Source organism: Microtus oregoni, unplaced genomic scaffold (assembly GCF_018167655.1).
Source record: "Microtus oregoni isolate MIOR12 unplaced genomic scaffold, Mior012 000019F_ref0000042, whole genome shotgun sequence".
Taxonomy (NCBI): Eukaryota; Metazoa; Chordata; class Mammalia; order Rodentia; family Cricetidae; genus Microtus; species Microtus oregoni.
In genome coordinates, this window is record NW_024543078.1 from 29,136,721 (window position 1) to 29,159,854 (window position 23,134).

The 23,134-nt window shown below is 47.9% G+C and overlaps 1 protein-coding gene across 5 annotated transcripts in view; it reads left to right on the top strand.

Moving 5' to 3' along the window:
* The window catches only part of Cobl (cordon-bleu WH2 repeat protein), a 222,498-nt gene extending 206,029 nt beyond the window's left edge, over window positions 1–16,469 (top strand). For all 5 annotated transcript variants that reach the window (XM_041669022.1, XM_041669025.1, XM_041669024.1 and 2 more), the window contains 3 exons: window positions 724–843; window positions 1,763–2,026; window positions 15,291–16,469. In XM_041669022.1, the coding sequence (XP_041524956.1) occupies window positions 724–843; window positions 1,763–2,026; window positions 15,291–15,308 (402 nt within the window). In that variant the 3' untranslated portion in view covers window positions 15,309–16,469. The remainder of the gene's footprint in view (window positions 1–723; window positions 844–1,762; window positions 2,027–15,290) is intronic.
* Window positions 16,470–23,134: the final 6,665 nt, after the last annotated feature.

Consider the following 23,134-nt stretch of genomic DNA (forward strand, 5'->3'; position numbering starts at 1 on the left):
GCCATTGTCATTCTACAGTAAAAAAGCAAGAATCTTGTGGGCCTTCTCCACTATCAGCTCATTTAATACATCAAAATGTTATTACTAACCCAGTGCTAATAATGAAGAGTTATTTCTTCTATTTTTCAGTGGAAACAAGGTAGGAAGAGTCTAAGTGGTCTGGCCCAATGTCACCCACTAACATTCTCATCCAGGTTTACAAGATTTCCGTAGATTTACAACATGTCAGCTAGGGAAAGCTGGGAGAATAGCAGGAAGAGTCTCATAGTAAAAGACAACATTGGCTGCAACCCCAAACCTATAGCCTTTGATCCTCAGATAGCTGCCCCTCAACTTACTTCAGGATTATGTCATGGTAGTCATAGAAAGTTGAAGATACCCTAAGTTGAAAAGCCTTAATGCACTGAGCTCAGCTGCCTTAGTCCCACCTCCCTGCATGTGCCCAGAACATTTATATCAACCTACGTTTGTGCAAACCCTGCTCTACAAATGTGTTGAATGACTCAGTATAGTTTTTTTTAATACTATGCTGAAACTAGAAAAGAAAATCAGTGTGTGCATGTGCTTTGATACTGTGGCTGAGCAGAAAGCTCTTCTGGGACCTTCTAAACAGACCTTTAAGCAGACAGATTGAGTGGAGTTGATGCTGTAGGCCTCGGCTGATATGGAGTTAGCCTTTCCTTATTGTCTGAACGAAATATGTTGACTTCATTAATATTCTAGACTGCAGAACACACCTCAGAAGAAAGGCCAAAGAAACCATCCTACATGGAGACAGAGAGCGAGCGATCTGCCCTTCTGGCAGCCATCCGGGGCCACAGTGGGACTCTCAGCCTGAGGAAGGTGAGGAAAAGGACCTCCCATACATAACTTATTTAGAATCCTGCCTACGCTTCTCCCCAGCAATCTAGGCCAGTACCGCCAAGTTTTCATTACTCTGACTAGATGGCAGGCACCATCAGAGCTGCAAACTCTACTCGCTTGGCACGTTGGCACCCAAATCCACAGAATGAGGCAGCTGTGTGAAGCCAGCACTGAACATGTACTATTGGCAGAATATTAATTGAGCCAGATAGTGCACCTGTGGCTGTCACGCATGGATTTAAGGAATTGATGTGACTTGCGCATTTCCCCTATGGTTTCAATGGGTGTCACTCCCAGCCCCAGTTAGTCAAGTTTGTGTGCCTGGCTTCTGTTTCTGCCCTCACGTTTGAAGGGAAGTTAGAGAGTACTCTTGCCGCACTTGGTGCCTCTGAGCATGCTTTGGAAGAGCGCAGGGATATGTGTGAGTCATCAGCAGACAGATGTCTGCTTCCTGTAGTTCATCATTAAGGAGCCGTTTGCGGGTCACTGTGACATGGGTAGCCATGTGCTGTATTCTTGGAAAGGACCTCTACACAGATTGTAACTCTCTGAGTCTGGCAGGCTGCTGTAACAGAGCACTGTATGCTGGGTGGCTTAGGAACAACAGAGGTTTATTTCCTACAGCTCTGAAAGCTAGAAGTCAAAGATCATGACAGCCACAGAACTGGTGATTCAGGGGGTTGTCTGAACAATTCTGGCTCAATGTACCTTCACACCAAGGCTTCACATGACAGAAGGTTCAAGGAACTCTCTGGGGTCTCTTTTATAGGGTACTGATTCTGTTCATGGGAGTTCCATATTCATGATCTCGTCACCCAGTGTCATCACCATGGGGTGTCACAGATGAGACCGGGTGCAGGAGCACTCAACTCTAGTAACCTCGTAACTGTCTCCTTAGGTGTCATCCCTTGCCTCTGAGGAGCTCCAGAGCTTCCGAGATGCTGCACTCTTGGCCCCAGGTCTAGACAAAGCTCAACAAGAAGACCATGGTCCTCCACCTCCACCTGTCCTGCCTCCACCACCCTCTGCAGCCTCCCAGCCTGCCTCAGCCTCCGTAACGGTTTCTAGGTTCAGCACCGGCACCCTCAGCAACACAGTGGATGCCAGGCAAGCCTTGATGGATGCCATTCGCTCGGGCACAGGAGCTGCAAGACTGAGAAAGGTGGGTGTTGGTATGGGTAGCTGAAATGGAAAATGATTGTGCAGCCCAGCTTCTGGAGGGCACCATGGAGGGAAGGGCAATAAAGGAACTGACTGAGGAGAAAGCCAGCTCTCCATACTAACTGCTGCCCGTGTGACAACTTTTAGGCTAAACCCACTCTGTACCCCTCCTAACCCAAAATCAGCGCTAGAGGAAGGGACAGGCTGAGGATGTACTGTGTGCTTCCTAGAGTTTCTACTAGGAAAGCGGCACCGTAGGCTGCAATGGCATCACCTAGCCTCCCTTAGCCACCTTCGTCTGCCTTTTTCTGCCAGCATAATGCATAGCTCTTAGGGACTTCAAAGTCTCACAGAAGAGCACACACTTTTTTTCTACCCTCGGGTCTCTTTTTGTGCGGTCTAATGCAGGCCGGCATAATTCCCACATAGACACTGCAGAAAACTAGAGGCTCTGAAGCAGGAACAGTTCCACCTGGCTTCCAGGCTGTTTCAGCCCAGGCCTGTGCTGTGAAATCACTGACTTCTGTGGTTGCACAGGCCTCCTGGATATGGGAAGTTATGCTAATAACAAGAGAGCTAGGGAATTTTAGGTTTTCTAAAAGATCATTTCTGCATCCTGAAGTGTGCTGTCCCTGAAGAGGTCGGTAGAAAGTTAATCTTCACTTCATATGTGAAATGTACAAGGCTAGAGAACCAGAGTCCCTTGGCTTAGTCACACAGGGACTGGACTTAGCACAAAAGGTACTTGCTGCCCAGGCTGTATCCTCTAAGGAAAGCAGGTTACCCATGAAGCGGAGGCTGGGCTACTTTCATATAAGGCTGCTATTGTCATGAATCAGATAGACAGATCTCCTTAGAGGAGAGGAACAGTCCCTAGAACATGTGGCTGTGAAAAATCTGTCCTTCCATTGGCACAGCTCCATTGACACTCACAGGCCACCAGCTCTTTTGCTCTGCTAGAGTCTCACAGGTACCCCTGAGTTGCACTTTTCCAAGCTCCCTCAGAATCTACTAGGCTCAGTTCCCTGGCTAGCCCCCACCTCCCTGGGCTTGTCCCGTTTTGAGGACAGCCATGGATGTACAGGTGTGACCTTTCTTATCAAGGATTATTGTAATAGGGAGCGGCGGGCTGCATCCCCGGCACCCGGCCGCCCTCATGGCTAGCTTATGCCCCGAAATAATTACACGGAAACTGTATTCTTTTAAACATTGCCTGGCCCATTAGTTCCAGCCTCTTATTGGCTAGCTCTTACATATTGATCTAACCCATTTCTAATAATCTGTGTAGCCCACGAGGTGACTTACCAGGAAAGATCTTAACCTGCGTCTGTCTGGAGTGGGAGAATCATGGTGACTGCCTGACTCAGCTTCTTTCTCCCAGCATTCTGTTCTATCTACTTTGCCTACCTAATTTTCTGTCCTATCAGAGGCCAAGCAGTTTCTTTCTTACTTAACCAATGAAACAACAGATAGAAAGATGAAAGGATGTAGTCCATCTTCACTGGAGGCATAGCCCACTTCAGTCTTCTTTCCAGCAGCACTGGAGACTGACACGCATCAAGCAGGCTCCTCAGGAAGGGGAATAGGGGCTTCATTCAGGGCGCTTTGAGTTTCCCATGTCTATGGAATTGGTGTATTTCTGAACTTATATCGTGAATAGCTGAGATGGAATTCTGGGAGTCGGAGGAAGATAAGGGTGAGCACAGCAACGAGGCCCCTCTGGGCCCCTGACAGCTGTTTCGCAGAGCCCCGTTCCCAAGCTGGTAGTTCTGGACCTCTTTGGGGAAGTCCTAAGTAATTGAGTGAGAACCATCACCAGTCTTTGTTTCTGAGCTCCGAAAATCATGCTTTTCGCCCGAAAGGCTATATGCAACACCTGAGTCCTGAATCCGACTTCTCAGAAGTTAGAACCCATGTGTCAGCTGAGTTAAACTGTCTACAAAGGGATTTTGCTCTAAGGTTTGGGGTAATTATGCGTCTTGTTCACTGCTCTAATAATATTCTAAAAAAAAAAAAAAAACACCGAGTATAACCTACCTGAGGCTTCCCTTCCTGCCTTATCAGTGAGCTAGTCAACCATGGTTTGAAACTATTAAGTAGATATTTCCAGGAATAACAATTGATGAATTATAGCTAACTTTCCTTATAGCAAATGGGTACTAGAATTATAGCTCTCGATGTCTTCCGGTGCTAATGTGTGATACAAACGTCTCATACTCAGAGATGTGTGGGTCTAGTTGAAAGCACAATACTTAGACTCTGGTACACGCTACAGTTGTAAGCACCCGGGGCAGGGGGGGAAGCTATGGAGAGGAAACTGCTGACGTGAAGGCTGCACGCACACTTGTTCTCAGAGTTTCACGCGTTTCACTGGCTGATAGTTGAGGCTTTTCACAATAGCTGCTACTTTCTCCTGCGGTCATGAAAAGGACACTGGGTCAAGAGGAGCTGGAAGCCAAGGTTGCACAGCTAATAAGTGGTCGTCTACAATTTTAAAACTCAGGTTTGCTTTCTCTGAGACCGATTTTCTCTGCTTTGCAGAGAGGTAAAAAGAAGCAAGGCTGAAACAGTCGGAAAGAAGAGACTAAGTGGTTAGGGAAGTTAGGGGTAGACGTGAAGGACACGGGATGAGGAGGTCTGCACTGACAAGCACCTGGAGGTTTGGAGGTGAGGAGGGAGTTGGCCAGTGTGCACCCCAGGCATGCCTGCAGGAAAGGTCAGTACAGCTAAAATGTTCTAGCCGGGGCAGGAGCCACAGCTGCCAGTTCTCACATGATCTCAGCTTTTGGTCAGCTGCTTAAATGGAATTCACAAGACCAGGTTTTGATTATTCCTTGGGTTGACTTAGCTCTTGGGTTCCCCTTATTCGCTCTGGAAAGTGTGGGTCAGTAAATGTTTAAGGATTTATAAGGCCTGTTTGTTTACAAGGTGCTTTGGGGGCTCATAGTGAATTCAGAGTCTCCCAGTGGAGCAGACACTTTTTCTACCCCCGTGTCTCTTTTTGTGCAGTCTAACACAGGCCTGCATATCTATTTCCCACCGAGACACTGTAAAGAAACAATGGCCTCCAAAGCAGGAACAGTTCCACCTGGCTTCCAAGCTCTGTTTGAGCTCGGGACTATCCTGTGAAATCACTGACTTCTGTGGTTGCCCAGGCCTCTTGGATATGGGAAGTTCTTCATCTGACTCCCATGATTCCATCTGAGCCATTCATGATAGAATTTCAGAAGTGTACCATTTCCATAAACATGGGAAACCCAAAGGACCACAACCTTGATGAATTCACTTGAAGCTGGGTCTTGGGTGATGTGGGGCAAGATGACAGTGAATAGGTTCTTGTCACTACTGTGCCCAGATGACCTCTGCCACCTGCTGCAGGATGTGACTTAGGAAGCCAGGATGGGATGACATACCCTTCTGAGCAGCCCCCAGCAGCCCCTCTGGTGGGGAGGGAGTGCTCGTAGGCTACAAAGCCATCTCCTGGGCAGGTGCTGGGTCCTTAGGGGCACTGGTTTGCCTTCCCCCTGCAGCTTTTTGTAGAGCTCTAGGTCTGGGCATCAGGGAAAATGCTCACAGTTAGGGTAATGGGTTCGGAAAACTGATAGGTGCTGATTTCTTGCTATGTGGACCACGGGCTTTGATGGCTCTGGAGTGTGAAACACACGGGCTTTCTCTCTTACTGTTTTCTTCACTTTCTTCCCCTCTTTGATCCAACTGACCTTGAGAAAAATCCAGAAAGATTGTGACTTTTGCAGCCTGGACTGAGCTCTCTACAGTTAGGCATCTGTGTGGCTCTTCACACCTGGCTGATCGGTGTAAGCTCCTGATCAAATGGGTCCTTGAATCTAGCTCTCCAGGACTTTGTAAAAGGCTGCAGTCCACACGGCAGGATGCTTTTTGCCACCGAGAAAGCCCTTTCTCAGCTCAGAACTTTAAGAACTTTAAGAACAAAGAAACCGACCATGGCAGGCAAAGTGAGATGGTTGTTCACCCTACTGTGATGCAGGGCTCCTTGGGAAGATGCTGCCCGTGATCCAAAAAGGTCAGCTTGATGGAGAAAGAATAAATATCTTAAAGATGACATCATTGTTTCTCAGCGTTCACAGTTGCCTGCATGGTGGGAGTGGCCCAGATCTCTGGCTATTGACAGCTGCCAGCGCAGCTCCCAGCTGCCTGATTTGCTTCTCGTTCCATACGAGGACACATGCAGCGCCACTGTAACCACTCAGGTTTCTTCCTAGGATGCCCCCTTTTCCCAGAGATAGGTTTCAGTGCACACCCTCATCCCCGCGGTGGCTTCCTCCTTCTCCTTCCAGTCCTTCATTCACAGTGAAGGTAAAACAGCCTTCTGCACCCATCTGCTTCAGCAGATCTGTGTGTGCTAAAGGAATTGTGTCAGGGGTCCTAGAGCACACGCACACCGTTTCTTCTTGTCTGTGTGTAGATGTAAACATGCGCATGGCAGTGCTTCATCCCGTAAGCCTTCGGAGGCCCCTTCCAGGATGCTGGCACAGGGACAGCTGAATGGAGCCTCGCTGCGCCTACAGAGAGCACTGTGTCAGAGGCACAAAACGAGAGAAATAACTTTTCAGACTCACTGAAAAACGTGGTTAGAAACCCCACCCCACCGCACAGAGAGGACATGGCCAGCTCCCGCTCTGTTCCCCTGGGAGGAAAGGCTGTGGCTTCCATTTGATAAATAGGCAAGTGGGGTGCTGATATCCTGCGAGTTTTCCTGGCAAAGCATTCCTAGGTCAGCACCTTTGCAATGCCCAGACATCTTATCAGCTCCTGGCCGCCTTGGCAAAGGCCCACGAGCCACGCTGAGCTCACACAGCACAGGTGCCCTCTTTCCCACTAGAGGAATCACAGATGCAGACACATGCATGTCATGCCTCTTGACCTCAACAGGAAGCCCCAAGAACTGATTAGACATATGACGTAATCAGGAGGTCCCAAGCTAGGGAGGAGAAAAACAAACCTCTTCCTTTGCATCTGAAGGGAACGCTATGTTCCAGGGACTAGGGAACAGAAGCCTGTGTCAGCACAGACCTGACTCCTAAGTCAGCTGCTTTGAACACTGGGCCCAGGTTGTTCATGTATAAGCCTAGCTATGTGTAGTTAGATTGGAATGGCCTCAAGACAGGCAGTCAAGATGTTCCTGTGACAGCTCCCCCACGCTACCTGTTGTCTCTAAAAGTGGAGCTGGAGTAAAGCGTGTCAGGCAACTACCCAGTGCACTCATCCTTCCTGTTTTCGTACACACTCTAAACTCTCCAGAAGGCTCCTTCAGTCCTCAGGCTGGCTCTGTTCTCCCACCTTGTCACTATGTCATTTTCCCTTCATAATGCAGGTCACAGTTCCAAGTTCCTGAGAACTAGTGTGAGTCCTGTTGAATATGGGCCTCTGCTTGCACAGCATGGCCTTACACAACCAGGCTCACCCCTCATTGTATCCGCAGCCCCATCAGCAGCTGCTGGCATAGAGTGGGCACTTGGTCACTAGCTGAAAGGGGAACTGGGAGACTGTGCCTCATTCATGGTGTTCTGCAAATCTCAGCCCTCCTGTTGCATCCTGTTGTCCATACACCAAGAGGTCACTGCCCATGAGAATCAGTAGAAAATCTTGCCAGATATCCGATTCAAATTGGAAGTTCCCACCTTCCTTTCCTTGAGGGAAATGAAATGACCTTAGGACATCTCCAGTCTTCCTTGCTGGCCTGTTTGCACCCTCAGCTGTCAGTCAGCTGCTGTCTCCCCTAGACTCCTCAGCGCCTAGAGTCTGTCCACCCAACCTGGAAGAAAAGCACTTAATTAGAGAATTTCCTGCTCTCTTGGCGATTTCTTTCTACAACACACACACACACACACACACACACACACACACACACACACACACTTCATTCTCCAGCAACAGCATTCCCAGAATTCCCAGAAGCACTGTTCACTTCACCTTTTTCCATGCAGAGAGTATTCTCCTTGGCAGGTAGTAGCAGGTAAGGAAGAAGAGTAAAAGTAGCTTCCCGTATTCTCTAGTGACCCCTGAAGAACTTTTCTTCTTGTCTAAACAAAATAATACGATACCCTTTTAGGAAGCATGAGTCTTGGAGGAGGTTCTAGTGTGTGGCATCCGAACTGATCTCTGTTGCCACCGCCTCTCTCCTCCGTGCACACACACTTGTCTCCCAGGCTGCTGCTGCCTGCTGGCCACAGAAGCAGACTCTCAACAGTAGGACCATCCCTGGTGCCCATCTAGATGGCAGTAAGTCAGCGGTGTAGCTGAAGCCTGAGCTGTCATCATTCACTGTCAGTATAAACTCAGGCTTCATTGACAGGTACCTGCCTCCCTAAACTTGCTTCGGTGACAGTCTAGCTAGATCTTTCCCATGCTCTCCTTTGCAGTTTTCTTTTTATATATGCAAAAAATAGAAAGTATGAGCATTACTTCCTCCTCCAAATTTTTTCCTAACATACTGAGAACTGTTCCAACCCATGCTGCATCATCATGGTGGACATGACCTCCAGACCCTCTACACTGTCTGTGAGAGCCAAGGATGGGCAGCTGCCCTGCCTCCTCTGTCTGCCTTCTCCTTCTGTCACCAGCTTGCCCCATTCCTACTTATCCTCGTGTGTCCTGAGAGATTCTCCTAGGTAAGGTATCATCATACCCCAGGAAAAATGCTCAAGTATCCTAGCATTAGCACTCTGGGAGTGCTCACTCAGCCCGTGGATCCATGCCAAACCCTCATTACAGATCACTAACCCTGGCCCTGGGAGGTGATGTAGTCTGTGTCTGTCGTGTTCTCCAGAAGCCCATATGCCAAAAGAGAAGCCTAATGGGAGTTCTAGTCATTGTTGGCCAGCTCCTTCTGCTCTCTGCTCTCTCCTGTGAAAGGAACGCATGTACCCTGCTGCACATGCCCTACCTATCCTATGCTGCCTCTGGGATGTGCTTCCATAGACCCAAAACCTTGGGCTGACCCAGTTATGGGCTGAGACCTCCAAAACCAAGAGCCACAGCAGCCCATTGCCATGTGTGGGGAAGCATGCCAACATAGAAGCGCCCCGGAACCACAGAGTGAGCAGGTGTGCTGGCCATCCCATTGTGCTGGGCACCCTGTGGAATGATCTTGGCCACCTGACAACGCAATAACAGAGACCTCGCTCTCATCATACCAGTGGAAGACACAGGGGTGACAAGGGTGTGAGCTTCTCTCAGAGCTTCCCCCAGCCAAGGTACAAGTCCACAGTCCACAGTGTGTGCTCCTGACACTCACACACATTGTGGTTTTACATTGTGGGATTTTTTTTAAATGAACTATCTCAAAACTGGCTGGAGGATTTTCTTGACAGCCTGCGAAGACGTCACAGCCATTCCTTACTCTGACTTCTATAAAATGCAGGTGAGCAAGCTCCATTTCTTTGTTTTTGCATGAAAGATAGTTTTTATCCTTTTTTATAGGAAAGATTTTGAACATGTTAAAAGTTGAGATAATTGTGCAGCAAACATCCCCGTGTCTAGCCCCACAAGCTTTTGATGACAGCTTGCTATATCTGTTTTTATCTCACACCGTGTCCATCCTCACTCTCTACCCCGCTGCCTACCTGCACACACTGTTTCTTCTGTTGTTGAAACAAGCTCTCGCTGTGTGGCCCAGGCTAGCACTGAGCTCAAGGTCTTCCTGTCTCATCTTCAGAATGCTGGGATTGCAGGCGTGTGACCATCACACCTGGCTGAGGATTTTACTTGTGTGCAGTGGAAGTATATTGAAAACATTAGCATACTTGACTCCTGGGTGACTTCACCTGCATGCTACTGGAGTTTGCTTTGTACAGTTGTTTTTCAGGTGAACATATACATAGGGTGCTACGCACACATTTAAGGAGCTCACGGGTTATTTTAGTGGGACTCCATCCTAACCATCTTGAGATTAGTTTTTTATAAGAATCTCAAGAAGTATAGAGCTTACAGGTGTGCCAGGATATGCATATGTGTGTGTGAATGTGTGTGTGTAATTTGTAGCTGTTCATACTGCCTGCTTCTGCCTTTGCATATTTTGTGTAGGCTGAGTGGGGAGGGCAAAACAATCTGGTATAGTTGGGAGACTGCTAACCCGGAACAGGGGAGGTGGGCCAGTAGAATCAAATTGCAGGAGGGAGGACACAGCTTTTTAAGTAGACTCAATGGGTCTCTGGGAGCTATGACAATACAGAAGGTAATTTCAGGGATTGGATTTATCAGACTACCTGAAGCAGCTAAACATTTAGGAAAATGTGACTTCAAAGTAAATAACCATTAAGTCACAAGGTCCGTGGTCTTTGAGAGACATCATAGCAGATAGTGAGGCCTACATCCAATATCTCCTTCCCCAGCTGTAATGTAGAAATGGTGCTGACCCAGGCCCATTGTTCTTGCTAGGGTTCCTGCTACTGTGATGAAATGCAGTGACCAGAAGCATGTTGGGGAGGAAGGGGTTTATTTGGCTTACACTTTCACATCCCTGTTCATCATTGATGGAAGCTAGGACAGGAACTCAAGCAGGGCAGGAGCCTGGGTGGCAGGAGCTGATGCAGAGGCTGCACAGGAGTGCTGCTTACTGGCTTACTCCTCGTGGCTTGTTCAGACTGTTTTCTTATAAAATCCAGGACCACCGTTCCAGGTGTGGCAACACCCACAATGGGCTGGACCCTACCATATTGCTAATTAATTACCAATTAAGAAAATACTTTACAAGCTTGCTTAATTTGCAAGTCTGAATTTATGGATACGTCTTCTCAATTGAGGTTCCCTCCTCTCAGGGGACTATAGTGTGTGTCAAGTTGACAGAAAACTATCCAGCACACCCATGAACTCCTTGTTTGAGATGCAAAGCTGCAGTCCCAGGACACCAAGGCAGTTGGCATGCACAGCCAGTACTGAAGAGATTGTGACACAGAAGTCCAGAGACCTGTAGGATCTGCTGGAGTATCGAGCCCAACAAGGGAGGCTGCAAACAGAACCACCAAGAAAGACTGGGAGAGGAGAATCTGGAGCGCTCGTAGGTGGAGAATAGGGCCTTCGAGTCTTCCGAAGGTGGACTCAGCATTGGGCAACAGTTTACATGGTCCCGTACTGTCCCCAAATCTTTCCAACAGGGGTCAAAGTAACTCCACAGGATCATGTCTCAGAACAAAGCTTAAGGATATACATATGAATGTGAAATCATTTAACACTCGAGGCAAAATTAGCACCGTCTGGCGTCCAAGCAAAGCTGATCAGGTAACAAATGGAAAGCCAGCCTGCAGTATTAGCCACTGAAGATGGCTCAGACATGCCCCGTAACAAACCTAGATACTAGACAACAGTGATTCATTACCATAACAGGATTAAATTATAAATTAATAACAAAATGGCCTCAGGGAAATCTCAAGTATTGAAATAATATAGTTCTAAGTCAAATAATCCATGGGCAAAAGAAAAAAAAAGAATGAAGAAGTAGTTTGAGGTGATTATGAATTACGCCATGAAAGTGTAGATGCTGCTAAGCGGTGTGCTTTCCAGAGAATTCCATGGTGCTTTGCTATTCTGTAGCTGGGTTATGTTCTTCACTCGGAAACTAGAAAAAAAAAGAGCGAAACTAAAGTCTAAAGTTAGCAGGAAAAAGTAAAGGTCAAAGCAGGAACCAATAAAATAAAAAAGAAAACTGATTTTGAAAGCACATGGGTAAGACTGGCATAGGATATATCAAGAGAAAAAGATTCTTTGTCAGTTTTGGGAAGGAGACATTTATATCATCACATGGATTCCGCATACATTGTAAGAGACTATTATCCAAAGGTAGTATCATACACGACTTCATGCCATGGGTAGGTTACTTTAAACACATCAGCTTCAAACTACGAAAATTCAAATGCAGAACTCCAGAAGAAATACATCAGTTGAACAGCTCCAGGTCTGGTAAAGAAACTAAATAATAAGGCTTTTACTAAAAGCCTTCACACACTCGATCACACATATACACGCTTGTGTGCGTGCACAGACACACACACATACATACGTACTTCCAAACTTCCTAGATATCTTCCCCAATAACAAGACCTCTAAACAAATTCATCCCAAAAGCTGAAGAGGAGAGCGGGTCCCAACTTATCCTTTGAATCCACTAAGATTCCACTATCAGACAAAGACAGGTAAGAAAAAACAACATGAAAATGATGCTGTATGGTGGCCCAGAGAAATGTGTCCCAGGAGTGCAAGGCTCGCTAACATTTAAAGTCTATTCCCATATGAACCATTCTTTTAAGTCATCCTAATAGATTCCCTTGAAGCATTTGGCAGTATACTTCATTTCTCATGAAAACTCCGTAAAACAGGAAGAAAGGAATTTCCTCAAACCGATCAAGGCCATCAGTGAAAACTGGCAGCTAGCCCATACGTGGCAGTAGAGCACGAAAAAGTCAGAAAGCGCCTGTTCTATCTGACTTTCTTCACCGCTTGTGGAGGAAAACAAAAGAGGAGGGCATGGAGATGGGCGCACTGGCATTGGCATACGATGCTTGCAGCAGCTTCGTTCCTAACTGCCTCAAAGTTGTGAAAAGCTGCCTATCAGCAAGCAATCATCAGATACGCTGTGTCCATACAGTTAGCTACTGTAATTACAGCAATAACAGCAACGTGGATGACTGCAGCAATACAGATGAACGTCAAGACAATTTTATGCTGAAAACAACCTGGCCATAAAACTTAGCACATGCCATATTGTTTGATTGCTATAAAATTCTGGAAACTATAAACTCCTTCGTAGTGCTGGATTATTGGTGGCATTTGAGGACTGAAGGGACTTTAAGGAAATCTTGAGAGTGCTGTTGTGATCTTGATTGTGGCTGTGGTGCCAGCAGTCCATGTGTTATTAAAACATAACAACTTAATCCCAACACTAGGGGCAGCAGAGGCCCCCGAACTGTTTATAAGTAATAGTCCAGCCTGGTCTAGATAATGAGTTCCAGGCCAGCCAAGAACATACTGAGACTTTGTCTTCAATGTGTGCGTGTTTGTGTGTGTGCGTGTGCACACATTCTATCTATCGTCCATCTCTATCTCTGAGAGAGATGATGTGTCTTATTTCAGTTGTCACTACAGTAATCATTTCTTTATAACCAGACTCTCCTTCCCCACTGGCATGCCCTCTTGCCCTGGTACTACCCATCTTCTCCTGACTTTCTTCTTCCTAGGACCCCTCCCCCCTTACCCCAGTGGTCACCACAAAGGTATTGGATTCTTCTCACCCTACAGGCTTTCACCACAGGGAATCAGAGAAAATCTTTTGAGCAGTTTACTGGGTACTTTTTAAAGAAGTATCCCCCTGTGTTTCTCTCGACCCTCTGGACACAGTTTTCCTGGCTTCTTGATGTTCTAGACTCTGGAGTGAATTTATTCTGTGGGTTTGGATTAACAACCGAAACCTGGCTAGTGGAGCACAGAGGGCAGGTTCGGGAGTTGGGAGGAAAGCACTATTATAAAGAATGGGCTCCCTACTCTATAAGCCTATAGATCTCTGCCTGCCTGCTGGCCTGTACTCCTGGCTATGCCAGAATCCTTCATGAGGTATCACCCTTGCCCATCCATGGCCCTTGGAGCTGCCTCTTCAGCTTCTTCCTAACTCATAGCCCCTCTCAGCTTCCTTTGTGGCTTATATCTTTATGGGACACTGAACAGCTGTATACTTGGTAGTGTTAGTAGGGCTGCCACCTCCATCTCCTTGCTCCCAAGCTTCACCAGGAAGGCAGACCCAGAATGTGGAGGCACCAGAGGTCAGAGAATGCTGAAAGAGCTAGGAAGGTATTACTGGGCCCACATGAAGACAACAGGAATTGAGCGGTACGAGCAAGTGGTCAGAGGACCTGTGCTCTGGGTAGGACTCACTGAGCTTGCTGCATGTGAGCATTTGACCCAGAGGCTCCCAGCTGAACGTGCTTTGTGTCTGTACCACAGGTCTCTGATCGAATGTCACTATACAGAAAGTATTCATTTGACTGCAAAGCTGGTATATCCACCTCACCTGTTGCGCTGCCATCCCCCACAGGGTCATCACTCACACATTTCCCCCATTGCTGCATCCCAGGTGGAAGCAGAGGGCCACACCACCCCCTTCATCCACACATGCCACAAGTGTTAGGTCAGCTCTGGGGCTGATGGTGCTGGCAGTATCTCCCACCATGTCTGTTGCTGCGAGACGAGGCCACAGGCAAATAGCTGAAGGAACTGCATATGGTGACTTCTCCCAGATGGCAAGCCCATGAGGACAATGTCCAGTGTCCCGGATTGCAGGGGATGGATTACTGGTGCTTGTGAAAAAAAAAAAAACAAAAACAAAAGAAATTAGAGCTGTATATGCCCGTGGACAGAAGACCTGTGCTAAGAAAAAACTATATGTGAGCACTTGACTTGAAGCACAGTTCACCTTGCCTTTATATGAGAGGCAAAACTCCTAATGACGGTGACAGTATGTCACTTCTACCTTGAGCTGACATACAGATGAGCTAAGACTTGCACAGTACACGTGGTACCTGACTCACAGCAGGTAGACCAGTGCAGTACACGTGGTACCCGGCACACAGCAGATACACTGGACTTAAGTTGGGTACTATCGACCCAGTGTGCTTGTGTTAGTTCTGAAGGAATCTGTGTCTTTTGAGTATTTGCTTTGGTGGATAAACTAAAAAGGTAGAGCGCGATGCTGAATTCTCTATCCAGCACCATCCAAACTGTTTCCAAGTCTGATGCTCTAGGAGAAAGACAGTGGTTACTTCATAGGAAATCCATTTCTGTAAAACGTGATCAGAGGCACTAGAGACAGTCCTCTAGACCAGGATTTCCTGTTGTTGGTCTGTCAGGAGAGAACTGAGCCAGCAGAAGCTGTGTGTCCTTTCCTGCTAAATAGAGGATGAACTTCCCTGCTCCTTTATCCACATCACAGACTGGGCGTGCACTTCACATATGTGGCAGCGAGTAAGCCTGCTAGGGTTCCTCACTCCAACACAAGAAGCAATGAGTATAGTTCTGGGGGAGAGACCTACAAACAAATATCTATGGACACCACAATGCTTTTTCTTTCCTCACAAGTCATTGGAAGATTACAGTCTATTTGTATTTTGCAAAGGCTCTTTGGGACAGTAAGCAGCATGGCCATTCGTCTAGACTTCGGTTCTCCAACACGTGCACATACATCTCTCTTCTGTACACTTTGTTGTCCACAGAGACAGTGACTCTCCCCATCTTCACTGCAGGTCCCCTTGCTCGTGTGAGGTCCTTCGGCTGCAGAAACCACCTGTACAGCTCCCAGGATCATCACTAAAGGAATCCACGCAACAGGAAATGAAACCATCAAGAAGTGGTACTTCGCTGTCTCCAGGCCAATGCCCACAGTGGATTTTTCGGTGTTCCTGCATAATAATCCAAGGGGAGATGGTGCTTTGCTGTGGGGCTTGTGTGCCAAGGACATGTGATCTGCCTCTGAATGCTCACAGTTGCCAATAACCTGCTCTTGTTGGCAGAGTAATGGGAACACACAGGCTGAAACTCAACACTCATACTTGAGTATAGTTATGGGCACAAGGAATCATGCCTTACACTGATTTTTGCATCTTTGAGACTTTGACCACATACCCGTGGTTAAAATCACTTGTTTAAGATCTTTTCAATTCTAGGTGGATAAAAGCATAAATCAACAGAAACAGTTAGATTCTATCACATGCTACATGAAACTCAGTTTCTGGAGTATGAAGAGTGATGGAGGAAGGCTGCTACGGGATGGCTTTTGCAGGATAGTCAAGCATAAGAGTTCTATTCCTCACACAGTGAATCCTCACACCACAGATGATCTTAGACCATGATCTGACCAACTAAGCTTTTAACACTCAACTAGTGTTGCCCAGACTAAGAGCCCTCCTTGACTTTGTGAGCAGGACATTCCTGCCTCCTTATGAGATGATGGGAAGCAAAGATCAAACACTGGAAGGGTTGTCCCTTTTCTTAAGGCTTGTGTCCCACTTGTATAGCTGTCCCCAGTGCCCCAGCAGGCTATGAAGTGCAGCAGGTCACTCTGAAGGAGCCTTGCATGGAGCCTGAGACTTCACCACTAGCCTTCAGAGATCCTGCAGAGGGCCAAGGAGCACGGTGTTGGGTGCTTACATGTCACCAAGAGCACTCCAGATTGTGCTGTGTATTCTGTGGCTTACATTTTATCCTGACACACTTCAGCATGGTCCAGCAGCTGCTCTGGTATTATCTGACCGTCTTAGCACATGGTGTGTAGACACCATCTTTAAAGAATTTATGCTCAGCAGGAAGTTTTGTGGTTTTCTTTCTTTCTTTCTTTTTTTTTCATGTGTCTCTTAAACCTTTTCTTATATGGAGAAAACCATGACAGCAATAGAAGTCAAAAGCAGTTCATGATACCAAATTTCTGCCTTAGTGAATATATATATATATATATATATATATATATATATATATATATATATACATGAAATCATTTTGTTGGTTCACCCTGTTTCAAATCTAGGTGCCGGGCAGAATGGGGACTTGGTACTGTATGATTACCATTGCTAAACTTTCTCAGTGAGGCAAGAGCTGCCAGCCAATTGCTCTTAGTCACAGCTGTCTGCTCTTTCTCTTAGTGCCACAAATAAATGCAAATCCAATCCTGTAACTGTCGTGTGGATTTCATGCTACAGTGGATTGTCCTGCCTGCAAAACGGAGGAGTTAATTTATTCTGCCAACAGATACGTTGGCTGCTGTGTTAATCAGTGTTCCATCGCGGTGACCAAACACCTGAGGTAAACAGTTTAAGAGGGTTTATTTTGGCTCCTGGTTTTAGAGATGTTGGCCCCATTGCTGCCCCTCTGGCAACACAACACACCCTGACAGACGTGAGTGCTGGAGCTCACCTTATAGTGGCATGATACAGAAGGCAGGGGGAGGGGCTGGGATCTTGCTCTCTCTCTCTCTCTCTCTCCCAGATATCGCAGATGTGTAACCACATTTACTTAACTCATCTCCTGAAGGGTCCCTCTCAATCGTGCCACAGGCTGGTGACCAACCTTTTAATGCACAGGCCTTTGGGGGCCTTTCAAAGTCAAAACTATACTGAATCTTTCTGGATTCCTGAGTCCCAGCAAATACAATAGACAAAGCCATCATAATCATATAGGTTAGATTATAGAAGAGAGAAAAATCATCAGGAAAAGGAGGCAGCAGACTCAAACAGGAGGTGATGGGGAAAGGCTTTGGTTTGAGAAAATTACTGAATGAAAAGATATAAATAAGGCAGGGAGAAGAGCGAGTACAAGGTCTCTGGAGGCACATCCTAGGGGAGAGGAGTGGGGAAGAGGCTGTTGTAGAAGATGAAAGAACAGTGCGAATGAGCACCTTTCAGGCCTGTAACTCCCAACCCCTACAGGTCTTTGTGAACTGTCTAGAACCCTTTTCACTGAAGCCGTGTTCCCCGGCCAAACCTGAGAGGTCCAGAGATGGTCCTTGGGGAGCACAAGGGCCCCCTTCTCTAGTTAATTTTGTTCATGTGGATCAAGGTGGAGCTATATGTGCTTGTGTTCTGCTCCTCCAAGGACATAAGCCTTCGGGTTTGGAGGTGACATAGAATAATCAGAGCCTCCGGTTCATGCTGCGGTCTCTTCTCGGTGTTGTCCTAGTTACTTTGTCTCCTCTTCTTAATAAACCCAAATATCAAAGCACCAACTTCCGGATGAGCAAACTGGAGGCTAAGACGACTAGACAGGTCTATCATGTGGTTCACATTCTTGCAGCAACCTTCTGGGACTCCTGTTGCCCAGAGTTAAGTCTGAATTCTCTCATAGGTTCTATCTCTCCTCCTCTAAAACCTGTTGATCAGCCCTCAAGAAGGAAGCTGTTCGTGACTCTCTGATTTTAGAAAGCAGGCCCTTTACCGTCGCGTCCAAACAGCCTTTCCACCGTTTTCTTTGCCCACATCCAACCACTCTTTTTCTGAGAGACCCTGAGACCGTATGTATTTTGAGATATATATATATATATTATTTTCCCCTGCCTGCTATGCCCAGAATCCTCCACTAGCCATCCCCTCCAGCTGGAGCCTCCAGCCTTGTCCTAGACAACTCTCTCCAGCATGCTCACACCTCCATGCTCCCACCATGTCTCCTCTCAGCCTCCATCCGCTGTGCTCCACACACCGAGCTAGGTGAGCCTCCAGGCACGGAGCAGGAAAGACTTAGTTCATCCAGGGAAACCTCAACAGAGGTTAAGCCTCAGGTCATCGTCCTGGCCGGAAGCCTGTGAAGACATCTAGCCACTCCCTTCCAGCCGTGTTGCACAACACAGAGGCAGAGAGCAAAAGGTGAGCGATCTCAAACAGGAAGTAAGTGGCTCGGCTCCAGTCATTGCCCGGCTAATTAGGAAACACAGTCCCAAAATATCCCAATGTAGCTCATAAAATCCATGACATCTATTGCCAGAGTCTGGCCCACACAGTGCAGTAAAGGTTTAGCAAATGCCTCAGATCTCCTAGGAAAGCCCAGATGAGTGGAGGAGATCAGAGCTCAGGCTCACCTCTTGCCTGAGGTTTGTCTGCTTTGTTCGCCGCCTCTGTGTGGCAGGTTATGGCCAGAAAGCCTCCTGGAAGAAGTCCTTACAGGCACCCCTGCAGGGCTAGTAGCCTGACAAAACAAAAATAAGAACAAAAAAATCCCCTGGCCTCTCTTCCCTGATGGATCTAACTTCTAAAACCTGCTGATGGGCTCTCAAGAAGGAGGTTGTTTGTGACTCTGATTCAGAAGGCAGGCCATTGACAGCTTGCCTAACACATTCCGCTTTCCAAGCGGCCTCTTCAGTGACGGATCCCAGAAGTCCTGCTATGAGCATCTCTACTACACAAATAGAGTCCCTTTCTAGGCCTCTGGAAAGCCCTTCAGCTCAGCTCCCGATCTGGAAGGCTGCTGGCTTGTGTGTCCTGCCAGCTTGCCTCACTTGACCATGACCCCACTTTGTCGTGTGTGTGTCTGGGCCTTGTGCCTGCGCCTCCTGAGTGGCTCACTTCAGTGGTTTCCAAGTCAGAAAGACAAGGAAACATTTGCTAATCATTGAATTCTTCTGTTATTTTTCTCCTTCCATGACTGTGGGTATCTGTCCCATTGCTGCTTCTCCATGGCTCCCCTTACTGCCTCTCCCTTGTACCAGCTTCCTGAAGGTCCAGCCTCTACCCACAGTACCTTCCTTAGACTTCCAGGCCTATATGCAGCCAGCATTCTGACCCCTGGGCTCAATAGCAGCTTCACAGTGCCTGCTGGTCAGGCTGCCTCTCGCGGGTAGCAACTGTGCTGTGTGTGGTTCATCGTGTTTACTTCTGGGACACATACCCATTGGTTTGGAACCCAAAATATTTAGACAAGAGTGTGGCATTATTTCTCCATCACAGAAACACAAAGGAAGAAAAGAGCCCAACAAATAGAGTCACTTCACAAATTAGTAGGATCAATAGCTCCATTGTCCTTTTTCATCCCTTGGACATGGCTCAGAAAGAGGAAGAAAGTAAGTGTTTCCTACCCCAGCTTATGCCTGGGTGCGGCCACATCCCTCCACTCTGACTAGAGGAGCAGGTATGCTCAGTGCACAGGAGCACACACTAGCGATTGGCCTGAGGGCAGTTCTGGAACCTACCATGGTGTCACTTTCTTCTTCAGTAGAGGATTGAGCCAGGGGACATCTCTCCTCTCCTCAAAACATCCTGGTTCCTGAAAGGGCTGGGATGTTTTCCAGGACCAGAAGCCATCAGAAGTACAAGTTGAGATCCATAGGGCTCACTGAAAGTACTCTTTCAGGGACCACCATGGTGGGCAAAAATATGTTTGTTCCTGGACTCAGAGGATCCGGGTACCGACTGATCCCGGCATTTCCTCTAAGAGTGATGTATTTTTCCTGATAACTCTTTGTTTGTTATAACAGAGAACTGCACTGTCAGCAAAAGGGGGATTGGTCCATAAACCAGGAAGAAGAGGGCCAGAAGGCCAGGGACGGGTGATTGCAGAGATCCAGGAGGCTGACGGCTAGCATGACAGATGTTCTTGAGGCAGGGAGAGAAGAAGAGCAGGTGGAGAAAGCAGGTAGCCCAAATCACCACCATGCTGTGCCTCTGTCTGCTCTGCCTCATCTTGAGGCTCTGTTCTCAGGATCAACCCCCCAACCCAAGGGTACAGAGACATTTGGCACACCCATTACCCCTTCTTTCCTCTCTTCTTCCTCCCCTTTTTCTTCCTTCTCCTTTTCCCTTCCTCCTCTCAGTCTTCCCCCATCCCTCGTTCCTTCCTTCCTTCCATCCATCATCCCTCCCTCCCTTCTTTCCTTCCTTGGTTCATTCCTTTCCTCTCCCTTCTCTCTTCCCATCTAATACCAGAAGAGCTTCTCTCAGTTGGAATCCCCGATGGGTGCCTGAAACAATTACAAATTAGTGTCTCTGCCTTCCAGTAAGCCTGCTGGCAAGTAGCCACATGGAAATGCCAATCAAGAGTGTAACAAGTATCCTGGGGGAGAAGAGATTTGGGGCAAAGATTGGAGGCTCTTCCTGGTGGGTGGCTGTGGTGGAAGCCCCTCACAGGAGCATCAAGAGAAAGGCTCCTTTGCAGGTTAATAGAGCAGGGCATAGCCAGAGGGCCCGGGGAAGCCAGGGCCGCGGCGGAGGACTCAGACTAGGGGTTCTGCACCGGGGCTCTGTTCCACTGCAGACATTCCTAGGGCTGAGGCTGCTGCCACCCACTCCTGTGTTCCACTAGAAATACAAATGTGTTCAAAGCGGAAAGATCAAGAAGCGATTAACCATGCTGGCACCTGCTCATGAGTGGTTTGGCCGTGTTCCCAACTGGGGTGTGCGCCGAGTGAGCGCAGGTGGCAGCAGCTTGCCTCATACCGCCTGGCATACTCCTTCTGAGGAGCCATGCACTGTGCGTTCTGGACCTGCATCGCAGACCCTTCCTCTAGATGCAGAGGCTGGAAATGCATGAGGGAGAAAAAATTGTTTGTCGCTCCAGGTGGGACCACACATGGCTCTCCCCCTCGCCTCTACCGGATCTCTGAGAGCAGCAGCGTTAAGCCCTGCCACCACTCTCGTACCCAGACCAGTGTGGGACTGGCCTTGCTTGCTCAAGGCTAAGCTCGGCTGGTGCCCCTCCACTCGGTTGTGGCCTTTCAGATTTCCTGCTGCTCCTCAGTTTCTGCCCCTCTTAAACCTCAGCAGCTTTGATGTCTCTGAAAATACCATGTGGGCTCATTCTACCATGCTTTATCAGAACGCCAACTGATCCTCCAGAACCCAACCACCTCCCAAGGAAAGCCTCTTATAACCACTTAGTCCCCTGTGGAATGTCATGCTTCTTGTTACTATGGCCATTTCTCAATGGAGTCTATTGGCGTCTGTGACCCGGAACTCTGTGGGCCCCATTCATGTGGGAGTGTCAAGTCTGAGAACACAGGACTGATGCCATGGGCATTCGCTGAATGGATGGTGCAGAGTCTGCCCCAACCAGACTGGCAGCACATTCTGAATACAAAACTCCTGACGACCTGCTTGGCCAGTGGCTAGTGGGCAGATGCCCAAGAGAAGGAGGCTGCAGTGTTCCTGCAGGGCGGCTCAGAGGCCTTGGAAAGACTCCAGACTGCAGGGATAGCAGTGGCCAGGGACGGGACAAAGAATGGGCTTGCGGGCAGGTTTCCAACTCAAGGGTACAGCTGGCCAAGCCCCAGGTTGGGCAGAAAGCCACTGGCACTGGGGATGAGGAGTTGGCTGAGGTGGGGCTTAGAACAAGATGGCCACAAGCCACTCTGAATCCGACTGTGTGAATGAGGAAGCTGCTGGGAGTCAGCGAGTGAGTCACACATGTCTAAGGCTCAGCTTAGAAAGCAGACTGGAGTATGCCTTGGGGTAAAGGACTTTCACAGAACCAAAGTCGCCCTGCGATGGCACCGTGACATTTACCATCCCAGATCTTCTTGAGTAACATCATGGATACTAACCAAAACAGTGCCATTTTCTGAGTGGGCTTTTAAGGTCCCTTCTTATGAGTTGGGGTGGGGGGGATGCTACCAAAGTCCTGTGACATCTTTGACCACACAGGAGTTAAGGGGTCAGCTGACAGGGCCCACCACTCCCCTCTTCTTTCATTTGCTTTGCTCCTTTCTCCTCTTTAGACAAAAAGGAGTAATTAACAGACCAAGCATCTTGGGGGCCTCTTAAGCATTGCCCTGATTCAGCAATGTGGAGATCACAAGTGTTTCCTGGATCTATCTCAGAAAGCCAAACCCTGGCCTTGTCAGATCTCTCTTCCTACCAACCGAAGCAGAGAGATATCTAGTGACTTGCTGATGGTCACACTTGAGTTCACCCTGACATTGGCCTAAGCCCCAAATCTGATTCTCCCCCCATCCACTGTACCCTAGGAAGAGCTCCAGTCTCAGGAGAAATGAATGCTTCTCATTGGCTGGACTCATGTACTCGAAGCTGCACCTGATCAATGTGTATATGTGTATATGAGTTTGTCTCACAGCTGAAGAGGGTAGGCAAGCCCTCTGTTGCTAGGATTCCTGAACCAGGAACCTCATGGGGGGCCATCGTTCCTCACTAAGACCTCCTAGCACCCAAGCAGCATCGAGTCAAGACTGCTGGGCCCTTGGTTGATCCTTGCATCTTTGGGTGCATTTGAGCTATTAAGACCTAACTTTTTGGGAGCCTAGGCAGTTTGAATGCTCACCTTACGAGACCTCGATAGAGGTGGGCAGTCCTTGGGCTTCCCACAGGTCAGGGAACCCTGATTGCTCTTCGAGCAGATGAGGGGGGGGGGGACTTGATCGGGGGAGGGGGAGGGAAATCGGAAGCGGTTGTGGGGACGAGGCAGAAATCCTTAATAAATAAATAAATTTAAAAAAAAATAAAAAAAAGACCTAACTTTTTATAGATCTCGCCTGAGAACAAGAAAAGAGAGTTCAGCATAGACCCCAGCATATACATTCCTGAGCATTTGAAACGAAAACCTAAAGGATACCCAAGGGGAGGTGCCAAGTATGGCCTGGGAGGAAGTTTTCCAGGTTCCA